This window comes from Polypterus senegalus, chromosome 6 (genome assembly GCF_016835505.1).
Source record: "Polypterus senegalus isolate Bchr_013 chromosome 6, ASM1683550v1, whole genome shotgun sequence".
NCBI classification, from domain to species: domain Eukaryota; kingdom Metazoa; phylum Chordata; class Cladistia; order Polypteriformes; family Polypteridae; genus Polypterus; species Polypterus senegalus.
Window position 1 is genome coordinate 4,175,019 of NC_053159.1, and position 13,673 is coordinate 4,188,691.

A 13,673-nucleotide genomic window follows, 5' to 3' on the forward strand; every position below is an offset into this window, starting at 1 on the left:
TTCTTTTGCATGTAGAGATTTGTGCCTTTGGGTTTTTATTTTAAACGTGTGTATAAGTGTTCCACTAAATTTCAGTAGTCCACTATACAGCATTAGTAATTTTATCTGGTGTGCCAGTTTAACCAGTACATCAGCCACCCCTAACTGAAAGCCCAAAAATAAAAACTGAAAAGAAAGCTACCTTTATCACCATTCTGGGTCACAGGGGATGCATTCCGTGGAGAAGAATCCAACAAATTGGTCTGCAAAACATAAAAAGAACAAACCATTTTAGTTGTGTAATGTCTCAGCACAGTATATGCTGTCATTGTGTTAGTCACATACATCTTAAAATGCACCATATATAAAAAAAAGATTCTGCCTTATGTATCCTCAGATGTACTTGTGGGGAATAAAACCCTGAGAAGGCGAGAAAAACAAATATTCTGACCCAGAAATGAACGATTGCAGTACTGCATTTCTGAAGGAAAATCTCTTCAAGGATAAGCATGGATGGCACAGCGGCCCAGTGGTTAGCGCAGCTCCTTCAATGATTTAGCATCCTGGGATTCATGTCCTGTACTCTCTGGTGGGGACTTTATACTCTCTACCACGGTCAGGTCAGTCTCTCTACAGGTACTCCAGTTCTCTTCTACAATCCTAAAGACGTGGAGGTCACATTAATGGGGGACGCCAGACTGGCCCCTTGTGAATGCCAATGTGGGTGTTTGTATGAAAAGGGCCCTGTGAGGGAGTGCAGCACACTGGGTGCCCACTGAAGCACCAAACAAAACACCGCAGTGGTCACCTTGATGCATGTCAGGTGACAGTTTAAATTTCATGGATTATTTTAGGTTGTCTGTAGTGACGGTAAACTAAATAGATAAGATTTGCAAATGCATCTTGTACAGATTATTAATAAATGTGTATACACTACTGGTCAAAAGTCTTAGGACGCCTCAGGTTTTTCAGGTTTTCTTCAGTTGAAATGCAATTAATGACCTAAAACAGTGAAAATGCAAGGAGCAAACTGCCAGAGGTTTAAATTTAAAGTTTAGGTGAGCAAAAAGTGAAAAAAAGGAAATATCAGAATATGGAAGAGGAAGTGTGAAGGTCTGTGTAGCCGCTGAAGTATAAGACGAGTTCAAGCACGGGTAAAACGCATGGCGAAAGAAATCTGACAGTCCAAAAGTTTGTTTTAAAAATATTTAGTGAAAATTAAAAGCAAATAATCCACACAAGACTAAAAAAAATAGTTGTTACACACGTAGAATAAAAGGCAAAAAAAAGAAAAAATGTATCTTCTCTAAACTTAGCTTTTCTTGTCAAATTTTCATTATCTCTGTACTTAAAAGTTCTTTACTTCTTCTTCTATACTTAAAGATTCTTTATTTCTTCTAAACTTAAAAGTTTCTTAGCTTCTTCTTCTGTTCCCTTTTAAACGTACGGCTCAGCACTTAAATTAGCACGTTGTCTTACATGTTACTTCACACACTTAAACGGCCAGTAGGCACGAGAAGCCCGGTTTAAAATCGTGTGCCCTCCACACCTTACACATGGCAAGGCTGGTCACTAACTGAGAATGATGTTTAGTCAGAGCTGTTAGAAATGGTAAGAACAGACCAATTCAGTTCTACTGATGGGGGTTATAGGAGCCTCCCGCAGATTATGTAAAACATTTAAGAATCTTATGTAACTAGGAAATGGCGTGACATGCACAGAGTGACCAGCGTAAGAGCCAATCTTAGAAAGTTAAAGCTTTGAGTTAAACTCATAATAGTGTTTGCTTAATTTGAATAGAATGTCGTTTTCTTTCATAGTCATAGACGATGGTGTAGCCTTCACCTCCTGAGATACGGAGTGATAATCGAGTCAGGTGTTGGTAGCAGGGACTCAAAGACCCATTTACAGCATAGAAATGGGATAAGCATACAGTTTTGTGACTGTTTAAAAATAATTCAGAAACGTTTAAAATTGATTTTGTAATGTTTAGAAATGGTTCGACTGTATAAGCAAACAAAGAAATGAAACGAGATTTATAAGCTTTAAGCAGAACAAGAACTTTTCTTCTTTTTTTTTTTGCTATATCAATTTTATCTTTTTTGTGTGAACAGTTTAACTTTGAATTTTTACTAAAACTTTTAAAAACAAAGATATTTTGTCCGTGGAATCATTTTGACACGTCAGGCTTTTAGTGAATCCCATTTACAAGTTGGAGCCGCTGAACTTTGGTAATTTTGGGTAAACGCAGCTACAAACGGCATTGTGAAGCAATAGGGTCACCGCAGTTTAGCTGTTATATAGCAATAGGTGCAGGCTACTTTAATGAATCCAAAATATGAATAAAATCTTGTACATTTAATGATTCCTTAATTATTTTTGTTTGCCATTGTTTATTTGTTCTATCGCTTGATTTCATGAAACATTAGGACATTAAATTGTGTGCATTTCCATAAAAACTGAAAAAGCTTTTTGACAGGTGGTGTGTGTGTACTGTATGTATGTATGTATGTATGCATTGTGGGACGTCTGAGCTCTTTGAGACCCTCTCCAAACACACAGAAATGCGATTGCGTCTTTTGAGAGCCTCCCCAATTGGACGACATGCAGAAGCATGACTGCTGCGTCTTTTGAGGGTTGTTTGTCTGTCACCGAGGCAACCACAGATTCACAGTGCCACAGAAATGACAACAAGCTGACCGCTGCCACACGCAAAATGCCAGTCGGTGACACAGGGAACATTAAAACTTGACCACTGGCCTGGCCCTGGCTGTGACTATTTGCTGTGTCTGTGTTTAGTAGAGAGCTGAATCTGCTACAATAAATAACCCTTCTCTTCCTGTTTCGAGGTGAATAAAGTTGGTTTTGCTAAAGTACTGAGACTCATCTTTGGGGTGCAAGACAGCAACTCACACCTCACAAAATATATATATATATATATATATATATATATATATATATATATATATATATATATATATATATATATATACACATATACACAGTACAGGCCAAAAGTTTGGCCACACCTCCTCATTCAATGTGTTCTCTTTATTTCCATGTCCATTTACATTGGTAGATTCTCACTGAAGGCATCAAAACTCTGAATGAACACACGTGGAGTTATGTACTTAACAAAAAAAGGTGAAATAACTGAAAACATGTTTTATATTCTAGTTTCTTCAAAACTCTGATTACTGCTTTGCACACTCTTGGCATTCTCTCGATGAGCTTCAACAGGTAGTCACCTGAACTGGTTTTCACTTCACAGGTGTGCCTTATCAGGGTTATTTAGTGGAATTTCTTGCTTTATCACTGGGGTTGGGACCAGCAGTTGTGTTGTGCAGAAGTCAGGTTAGTTGGACGATTATTTATTTTTCAACAGGACAATGACCCCAAACACACCTCCAGGCTGTCTAAGGGCTATTTGACCAAGAAGGAGAGTGATGGAGTGCTGGAAATGGTCATGAAAATAAAGAAAACACATTGAATGAGGAGGTGGCTCCAAACTTTTGGCCTGTACTGTATATGTACTGTATGTATACATTGATAGATTGAAGGCCACAGGGCCACATGACCCTCATCGTCTTATTCTTCCATGAGGACTGACTGAGATTATCGATGTCAGGTAGAATGCCTAGAGGGGGCTCAGTGGTCTCATGGCCTGAGAACCCCTGCAGATTTTTTTTTTTCTGTCCTCCTGGCCATTGGCCCTTACTTTATTCTTTATTACTTAGTTTTGCTTATTTTTATATTTTTCTTTTTCCTTTCTTCTTCTTGTAAAGGGTTCATGAGAGCACTAAATACAAATAGGACTGTTTCATTTATGTTAGGTAAAATGCCCAGACGGGACTTGGTGGTCTCGTGGCCTGGAACCCCTGCAGAATTTAATTTTTTCTCTCCAGCCGTCTGGAGTTTTTTTTGTTTTTTCTGTCCTCCTTGGCCATCGGACTTTACTCTTATTCTATGTTAATTAGTGTTGTCTTATTTTAATTCTTACTTTGTTTTTTATTTCTCTTTTCTTCATCATGTAAAGCACTTTGAGCTCCATCATTTGTAAAACATAATCTAGAAAGAAATGTTGTTGCTGTTGTGCACATAGCGGCCTTTTTTTTTTTCCATTATTTTTGTGACTGAATTAAATGGGGACGACCAGGTTGAGCCCCCAACATTTACCTGTCAGATCCTGCGTTGCTTTATTCATCCACACGTTATTTCTAAGTTTTGTTTTGTTGTCGGCATAATGGACGCAATTGTAAGGAAAATAAATTTGTCTTCAAAAATGCCAAGCTTACTCTTTTAAAAAGTGTTCTAAATGTCTAGCTTTGCTAAACAATAAAAAAAAGAAAATGTTAGTAGTTAACCTTATTTTCCTCGGCTTGCCGGTGTCGACCAGGACTAGGTGGGACTGAGGGACGCTTTCTTCCTTTCTCTTGTTGGAAAAGATCTTGCAGTCTGGAAAAAAAAAAATAATACAAAAATATTTCTCTATAAGGGGCATTAGAAGAATGCAAGTTTATAACAGACATTTTGATTTGGTTTTAATTGATGCCATCTCTTTAATTATTGAAGGAACAACGCTGATTGTATCTGCTGCAGCACTACATGAATTATGTACGACCGAGTCTGGATGGCCTCAAGGAAGGACAAAGCCCAGTTCCGATACGCCTGAAGGGCCTTTCTCGCCTTCCCCGCTAAGACTTGCCGTTCGTTATTCAGTCTTTGGAGACTACTGGCTGTCTGTCTGTGCGAGTCTCAGAGAGGGATGTGAGGAGTGAATTTCTATCATGTGGAAGCAGAAGCAGCTGCAGCGGTGAACCAGTGAGTGGGAATCGGCTGATGTAAAGCGTGATGGGATAGCAGGATAGAAATATAATGTATTACTATTATTATTATTACTTTGCAGACCTTTCAAATTCCTCTGGGTAAACACATGACCTTTCTGTTGTTGATTCAAACTGCACTGACAGCACGGGAGAGGAGGCAGTAAAACTGGAATCAGGAGACGTATCGTAGTCAAGATGGCAAGCTAGTCGTCACCAAGAAGGTAAGAAACTAAAAATCGAGGCTCAATCCCTGTGACAATAGCTGTGGTCAATTAATAGGCCAGCAAGTCAAGAGCTATAGCTGTAAACTGATGCCAGAAACAAGGCCGCAATTTGTTAACCGGACAACCAAGAAAGAAATGAGAAATGTTTGGGGTGAATCCACGATCTTGGACAAAGAGCCCAGTACAACAGCGATGTGCTAGTGATGTCACAGGATTCCACTTCTGACTTCAGCCCAGGTGTTGCACGCTCTTGACTGTGAGACGAGCGGTGATGACAAGGTGAGTTGAAACTGAATCTGATGAATCCAAAAAGTGACACTCGTGTCAATCGCACATGTGCAGTATGCCGTTCAAAAGCTAATCGGTCTGGAAAGAAAATCTGCGAAGATTGTGATGATGGATTGTGTATTTCACCGTACTTCAAGATATACCATACAAACAACACATTTTGACAGTATATACTGTATTAGCAGTATCTTTATTATTATTATTATTCATTATTATATTTTCTACACTTCTGACTTTGAACTTTTAGCGTTTTGCACATTTTACAGTAGAAAGATGCAATTTAGTTAAATTGGAATGCTAAGAAGGTAAGAAGGCTCATTCGCAATCCTAAATTGTCCCTGGTGTGTGCTTGGTGTGTGTGTGTGTGTGTGTGCCCTGCCTGGGGTTCATTCCTGCCTTGCGCCCTGTGCTGGCTGGGATTGGCTCCGGCAGACCCCCGTGACCCTGTAGTTAGGATATAGCGGATTGGAAAATGACTGACTGACTGGCTAAGGAGGCTACAAATATCAAAGTGAGCCAATGACAGCGGAACCACTCACCACGACTGTCAATTGCAAAGTTTCACGCCCCAGCAATCTTCTATCATCAACAGTGCTCTGCGACTCACTACAACAAAATCTGTTTTTTTATAGTCAGTCCCCAATCATAGAGTTGGCCTTTTGTGTCTGTAAACGCTAACAAGCGATGCAATAATATGCAACTAGAGCACCATACGTCTCCACAGGCCTACACCAGCAGTTATAGGACGGAAGTTAAGGTTAGGGGTTAGTATGGTTAGCGTGTAGGATAAATGGTTACGCTTAGGGGTTAGTTCTGTTAAGATTAGGGTTTGGTGAGGTAAGCATGTCCATCAGTTTGATTTGTGACAAGTTATAAACGTTTATTACCAAATTACTGGTCTAGACATGTGGTGATGTCACTGGTGCTGTGGCTCTGCAGGTCGATACGACTGTGAAGAGCAATAAAGGCTGTAAGGAAAGAATTAAAATGTTTTGGACTTTATAACTAAAGGGGATCCTTGTTAAACTTTAGAGCCACCACATATAATCGATGTTTCATGTTTGATGTATCACAACAGAGCAGAAAAAGAAAAAAGACGGGCTGAGACTGCAGTCATGCCATGCAATTCCCAATTGTGTAATCTGTTATCTTCAGAGGCAATGAGATCCAGTAAGCGTAGCTGTTAAATCCACCAGGCTCGCCGATTAGAAGTCGTGTCGAGTCCTGTAGGCTGAGGCCGGCCTTACCTGCTGTTCCAGGACTGTAGCATCTCACAAAGGTTCTGTTTCTTGACCACTACAGACTCCAGGGCCAGCTGTAGCTGCTGAGTGTCCACTGAGCACTGTAACAATCTGGCTTGCTGCTTCTCGGTCCAGTTTCTCAGTTCTACCTCCTCCATCTATAAAAACAAAAAGCTTTCTTAATCGCACTGTTGACAAGCTCGACAAATGCTTGCGCCCTGTGTTGGCTGGGATTGGCTTCAGCAGACCCCCATGACCCAGTAGTTAGGATATAGCGGGGTGGATAATGGATGGATGGATGGATATTTGCAGGCCAGATAACTAAACAATGTCATCAATTAAAAGTAATAATGACGCACCCATCGGGATACTGAAATAAAAACCTGCAGCCTTTGGGGGTCCCCCACTGCTTCTGCTAGAAAGGATTCACTTTCAGCCATCTTTACCTGACGTGCAAACTTTCATTTCCATCATTCTTTTAAAGGTGGAAAGTCCGCTTTAATGAAAAGAGCCGTTTTATGCTTTTAGTCAGTCAGTCATTTTCCAACCCGCTATATCCTAACACAGGGTCTTTATCTTCTCTGTAATCATTATTTCACATTTTTGTTTAATTATATCTTATGAAACAGCAGTCATATGAGTGGCTGTGCATACAATAAGATAATAAGCACTTATTATAACAGCATGACTTTGGAGTGCGTTTCTGTGATGCCACGGGATGGAAACTGGCAGGTCACAGTGAAGTAAAAGGATCAGGAAATGAATCCAAAGTTTAGTGGCCATGTTGTCTAAAAAAACAAAAAGCTGTGGGCTGCGAGGGGGATCGCTCAGCTGACGTCACCAGGAAGTGTTCAGAAATGGCCTCTGTGCGGCCGAGACTAGGAGTCCTCCTATTGGCTCATGCTGTAAGGAGACAGCTTCTGAGTCAGACGTCGCCGGTTCACGGCTGACCACTAGCAGCTCACCACAGTGCAAATCTGAAAACCGAGACCCTCTGTGGTGCGACTCGACAGCAGAGTTGGGGTTTGCGCTGTTGACAGGTGACGTGTAGTGGCCACATTGCACAAAAAAAAGAGTATTGGCTGAGAGGGGGATCGCTCAGCGGACGTCACCAGGAAGCGTTCAGAAATGGCCTCTGCGCGGCCAAGACTAGGAGTCCTCCTATTGGCTCACGCTGTATGGAGACACGGCTTCTCAGCCAGACATCGCAAGTTTGTTGCTGTCCTCCAACAATTCACCATAATGATAGTCTATGAAATAAGGTTCTTCGTGGTGCAACTCAAACAGCAATTACACTCGGTAACAAAGCTGGGGTTTACAGTGTAGACAGGTGAAGTGCAGTGGCCATACTGGGCAAAAAAGAAGGTGTGGGCTGCGAGGGGGATCGCTCGGCTGACGTCACCAGGAAGTGTTCAGAAATGGCCTCTGCGCGGCCGAGACTAGGAGTCCTCCTATTGGCTCAAGCTATATGGAGACGGCCTCAGAGGCAGACACTGCAGTTTTGCGGCTGACCACCAGCAGTTCACCACCACTGGGCAGATCTACGAACTGAGACGCTCTGTGGTGTGGAGCCGACAGCGATACAGTAAGTCAGAAACACAAAAATCAGGGGATCAATTCCAAGAAGACAAAACGGTCGTTCACCGAAGTCAAAACTGCCCAGTTAGTAAATGAAAATCCTAAAGGGAGCTGTGGCGCCACGTGCTTGGCCCTATGGAGTAGCCACAGGCTGGATGGGCTGGATGTGTGGTGCCACTGTAAGAATCATCACACCAACTACAACACCTGGTGCATCTTCAGGGGATGCTCTTCCTCGCGGTAGATTGCTGCTTAACTCTTTTAGAGCGGATGTCGACTTCTGTCGACAGGAGGGGTTGAGGGCGCATGTCGACTAAAGTCGACATCCATGGATAGAGGGCGATAATCAGCTGTTAATGGCGACAAATCTCACTGTCACGTCACAAGCATTCCGTCTGTGCTCGGAGACTCGGCAACTAATCCTAGCGTGTGCGTGAGTTGCGAAATGTAAACAATGGCAAGATGGCATCGACATGTGACAAGGGAGTGAAGTGAGTGCAGAAAAGAAAACACTCGGCAGACAATGTTTTGCGCATTATCGTGGAGTCGGACTCTGATTTTTCAGAATCGGATTTTATTGACAGTGATCAGGAGATCGAGCAAGAGCGTGAGAAGCCGGCATCAGCTGATCAAACACCAGCGGATCTGCTGCCAGTTGAGCGCCTTCGCGCAGCCGATGCATCTACAGCAAGGTTCGCGTGGGATAAATACACAGACATTGATCCGTTGAGAGCCGATCTGGCTGCTGGACTTCACAAGACGGCATGGCTTGCTGTTGGACACGACAGATCATCAGCTGCTGTACTTCAGGCTGCTCTCTCCTGATGCTGCTTTTCAGCTACCGTCAGACGAGACAAACAGGTAGGCAGAGAAATTGTTTGAATCGTGGGCTGCGTTTGCATCGCATTCTCGTTTTTCAAAGTGTAAACCCACAACAAAAGACGAGATGACGCGTGCTGTGGTATTACAAATAGAGATGGGACAGAACTGGTGATATCACTTCAGGGAGCATTGGTCCAAACGTGCTTTGTCCCCTGGTGGCTTTGGACAGGTTATGCAGCATGGTGATAGGTACGTGCTGCTGCTGCAAAGTTTGATTCACTTCTGTAATAAACAGAAGCAAATCCCATGGGGTGAGCCAGGCTATAATGCCATGCATAAAGTTCATAAAGTTTCAGAAGATGAAAAGAGGTGACAATACGGTTTTCATGCGGGCAGAAAACTTGGTGGCAGTGGAATGGCACGATGGCAAAAGGGTGACTTGTCTCTCTACGGTACACACTAACAGTATATGTGAGAAAGAGCAGCAACAGACAACTGAAAAGTGGGCACCACAGCAACACGTATTGTGAGCAGTGCAATGTGGCAATGACTGAAACTGGCTGCTTTGAGCGACATCAGACTGTGCTGTGTAAAATGTATGTGATATGTACGTGAAATCATAGAGTATGCAGGCTCGTACAACATGCAAGACAGGAACAATTGTCAAAAGGAAATATCTTTTGTTGATTTGATATGTTAAACAATTGCTTTGTGTTCTTTTTTTTAAAAAATGTTAGTTTTTGGAAAAATATTCAGCCCTGGGAGATAAGAAACAAAGAAAAAAAATTAACCCTAAAAGAGATAATAACAAACCAACCCTGAAAACGTCCCATCAACAAAATGCCAAAAGCATAATGAAAAAATCAAAGAGCAAGTTTGAAATCATAAGCAAGGCAGAAAGCAAACGGGAAACCAAAATCTCAAAAAAAATACCTCAAGTCGTGAAAGAATTACAACAACAAGTGAATCCTAACACCACACACGTCACCGGCCCGCTGGTGTCTTACAGCCTGCGCTTGTGCACATTATCTCTTGCTTTTCTTATTTTTAAATTATTATTTTGCATGTTTCTGTGTCAATGGTAGCGCTGCTGCCTCGCAGTTAGGAGACCCGTCTGGGTTCGCTTTCCAGGTCCTCCCTGTGTGGAGTTTGCATGTTCTCTCCGTGTCTGCGTGGGTTTCCTCCCACAGTCCAAAGACATGCAGGTTAGGTGCATTGGAGGTCCTAAATTGTCCCTAGTGTGTGCCCTGTGGTGGGCTGGCACCCTGCCTGGGGTTTGTTTCCTGCCTTGCGCCCTGTGTTGGCTGGGATTGGCTCCAGCAGACCCCCGTGACCCTGTAGTTAGGATATAGCGGGTTGGATAATGGATGGATGGATGTTTCTGTGTAATTTCTGTTAGGCTGATGTATTATCCTGTGTTGTACCTTTGAATGTTCTGCCGGTGTTTGAATGAACTGCCACCCTCCTGAACACAAAGGGGCAGCCCACCATGTCGTCACACCTAAAGGTCCCTCCCTACTCCTTTATATTCTGCTGGGTTAGACGCCTTGTCCATGGAGTGTCTTTTTAAAGTTAAGTCTGTTAGTATTCCTTCGATTCTCTGGCTTTGTGGATCTTTTGCTCTGTTCCTCAGATTTGGAGTTTAACTTGCAGATTTGGACCTGGTTGCCTTTTCAGGCACATCCTTATTTTGTGCTTCTTTAAATAATTTTCTGTAATAAAGGTTCTTGTTTTTGGACTTGCCAATTGAAGACAGTTCTTCTCTCTTTGTGCATTTTAAACTCTTAAAGAATAATTCTAACTTCTAAAGCCAGCCCGCCATGTTTAGGCCTCTGTAGGCCAAAGCCTACAGGTAGCAGTTGGAAGCTGGCTGACTTGGGAGGAAGCTTATCTGGGCAGGCTGGTGAAGGTCCTGACCTGCTCTGTGGAGTATTTGAGAGGCCTCACCCACCTCTTCTCGCCATGTGCTGGTCTCCTTATTACAACAACCCTCCTTTGCTGCTTCAGCTGCTTACAGGACACCCTGGGCAAATATCAGAATCAATCAAAAAACTGTCTGCTTGGTCAAAAATTACACAATTTATAGTCTTAAAGCTGCTGGTGGCTAAAGATTAGAATATAAGTAATTAATGGAAGAAATATTACAAAGCATCATAAACTGCAATAATGCGCTGTAAACAGAAACTAGTCATTTTAGAATTCATTTTATAATTAAAATCTCAATTACCTCTTTCTGTGCAAAGAGGTCCTCCATTTTTTCTTCTCTTGTTTTGCTGAAAGTATCAGTCTTAAGTGAGGTGAGGCGTTCATCGATGGCCAGGTACACTTGGGACACCCTGATTAATGGGAAATATTTTAGAATTAGTACATGCAGCACTTTAATCAGAGACAGCCAGCTCAGAAAGTCACGCACTCTACACATCTCTTTGGCAGTTGCTGTTTAAAATCAGACCTTCACCCCACGCTTGTCTATATTTAAATCATGTAAAAATCTAGGGGGCTTCGCTCGCTAACCCCCGTGTTTGGTTTTCAGGATACACACTTGTAAGATTTTTTTTTCTTTGAATTGTTGCTATTTCATTAGTTTCACTTTTATTTCAGAACTTCTGTAAAAACAATAGTTGGAATCTTTGGAGTCCCAACGTGCTGAATCTTTTAAATGAGATCAGTGAGACGCGTGTTTAATGACTTTGTACCGTAATTCAGGATGAGTTTCGCTGTTTGGAATTTCAGCGCAGACAAAGCGATCTTCATCATCAGCAGTTAATCATTTTTTTTGCAAAGTAACCAATAAATGTATGCGAGATAAACTCAGTTTGTGAAATTCTCTGACTTAAACTTCAAAGCCTCGCAATATTGACATACTTCTGACATATCACCTGTGTCCATATATTCGATCTCTATTCGCCTTTTCGTTATTTCTCCGAGTAATAATTTCTCTTTCTTTGCGCTAATGCGATCTTTACTTTTTGTTTTGTCGTTTTTTTCTGCTTTCATATTCTGTATTTTGCTCTGCTGGTGTTCGGCCTCCTTGTTTTTTAACCTCTTTATGACGTTTTACTTTGTTTTCTACTCTTTGTCTTTTATTTCTGACCTCGCTTTATCCTGCTTTTGTTTCAATGACACCTGGTCCGTGGTAATTATTTTCCCTTTTCTGCAATCTTTACTTTCTTTTTTTTATACTTTCTAATTTTCCTATTTTCATATTCTTTCTCCACATGTGTATCGCGCCAACATTTTTTTTTTGAGTCTTTTGAATTCCACTGCTTTCATAATCTCTAACCTGCTCTGCACGTGTTTAGCGCCAACTTTTGTGAACGTCTTTATGAAGTTCTACTTTGTCTTTTACTCTTCGTCTTTTATTTCTGAGCCCGATTGGACCTGCTTTATTTCAGTTCCACTTGTTCCGGGCTGATAATTAATTTCCTTATTTTCTGAATTTGCACCTCGATTATTCTTTTTTTTTGTCTATCCAACGCTTTAGAGTCTCTTTTCTCCGCGCTGCTTTCTTCTTCGCTTAGTCGTCTACGTTTCATTTATAACGTATTGTCCTTATGTGCTGAGAGCCCTGGATCTGTGTGTGTGTCTTATTTGGATGTAAGTAGGATGTGTCTTGCAAGAATCTCATGTTCTACGTCATCGTGAGACGGTCCTGGGTCACAATCTCTTGGCACAAAGTCTCATGTTTAAGGTCCCCGTGAGACGCTCCATGGCCAATCTCTTTCATCTCGCAGTTTCTTTTAAGTGTCTTCCGTGATCTTCACGTGAAAATCACATCTCGACGCCCAAGTGTTTCTCTCCAGGATTTTTTTTTTTTATAATAGAGGGATAAAGCATCTCTCATGAATTATTTCTAGGCGTATATTGTGTTTGTATTGACACATGTGCAGAGTAAAGTGAAATTCTTACTTGCGTCTGCCAATCAGAATGCAACACGTGACTACGCTCTGACGCCATGAACAGCGAGTATAACAACTTTACCTCAAATCTTCTGATATCCTTTTCTGAAAAATCTCGAAGCACGGTTTACAATGAGCTCTACTTTTACAATAAGACTCCATCCATCTATCAATTATCCAACCCGCTATATCCTAACTACAGGGTTACGGGGCTCAAACGTCCTAAATACAGACATACCATAATATACAGTGGAGGCAAAATACAGACCCACCATTAAGACCACCTGCCTGGCATCGTGGCACCTGCCCCTCCACAAGACCTCTGAAGGTGTCCTGGGGTGTCTGGTGCCAAGACCTCAGCAGCATATCCTTTAAGTCCCGTAAGTTGTGTGGTGGGGTCTCCATGGATCAGATTTGTTTTCCCAGGACACCCCACAGATGTTTGATTGGATTGAGGTCTCTGGAATTTGGAGAACACGTCAACGTCTTCAACTCTTTCCTGCTGAAAAAGGCCACTGCCGTCAGGGAATGCCATTGCCATGAAGGGGTGCACATGGTCTGTAATCATCTTTAGGTAGGTGGTACATGTCGAAGTACGAGGGATGTTCACAAAGTTTCCGCACTTTTTTATAACTCTATTTATTAAGAATTTCAAAAACAAGTTACATCACTTTTCTACATCGTCACCTTCCTTTGCGATGCATCTTCCTAGTCACATGACACTCTCAGACACGACCAATTATTACTCCTCCTAACCTTCACCGTTTCCAACGAAAATATAAAAGTGCAGAAACTTTTTGATGTCCCTCGGAACAT

General features: G+C 41.9%; 1 protein-coding gene across 5 annotated transcripts in view; it reads right to left on the bottom strand.

Annotated features, from left to right (window-relative positions):
* pikfyve (phosphoinositide kinase, FYVE finger containing) overlaps positions 1 to 13,673 on the bottom strand; it is a 163,411-nt gene that overhangs the window by 55,527 nt on the left and 94,211 nt on the right. For all 5 annotated transcript variants that reach the window (XM_039755300.1, XM_039755302.1, XM_039755298.1 and 2 more), the window contains exons 26-29: positions 11,186 to 11,294; positions 6,565 to 6,716; positions 4,344 to 4,434; positions 182 to 242 (exon numbers count right to left, since the gene is read on the bottom strand). In XM_039755300.1, coding sequence (XP_039611234.1) covers positions 182 to 242; positions 4,344 to 4,434; positions 6,565 to 6,716; positions 11,186 to 11,294 — 413 coding nt within the window. The remainder of the gene's footprint in view (positions 1 to 181; positions 243 to 4,343; positions 4,435 to 6,564; positions 6,717 to 11,185; positions 11,295 to 13,673) is intronic.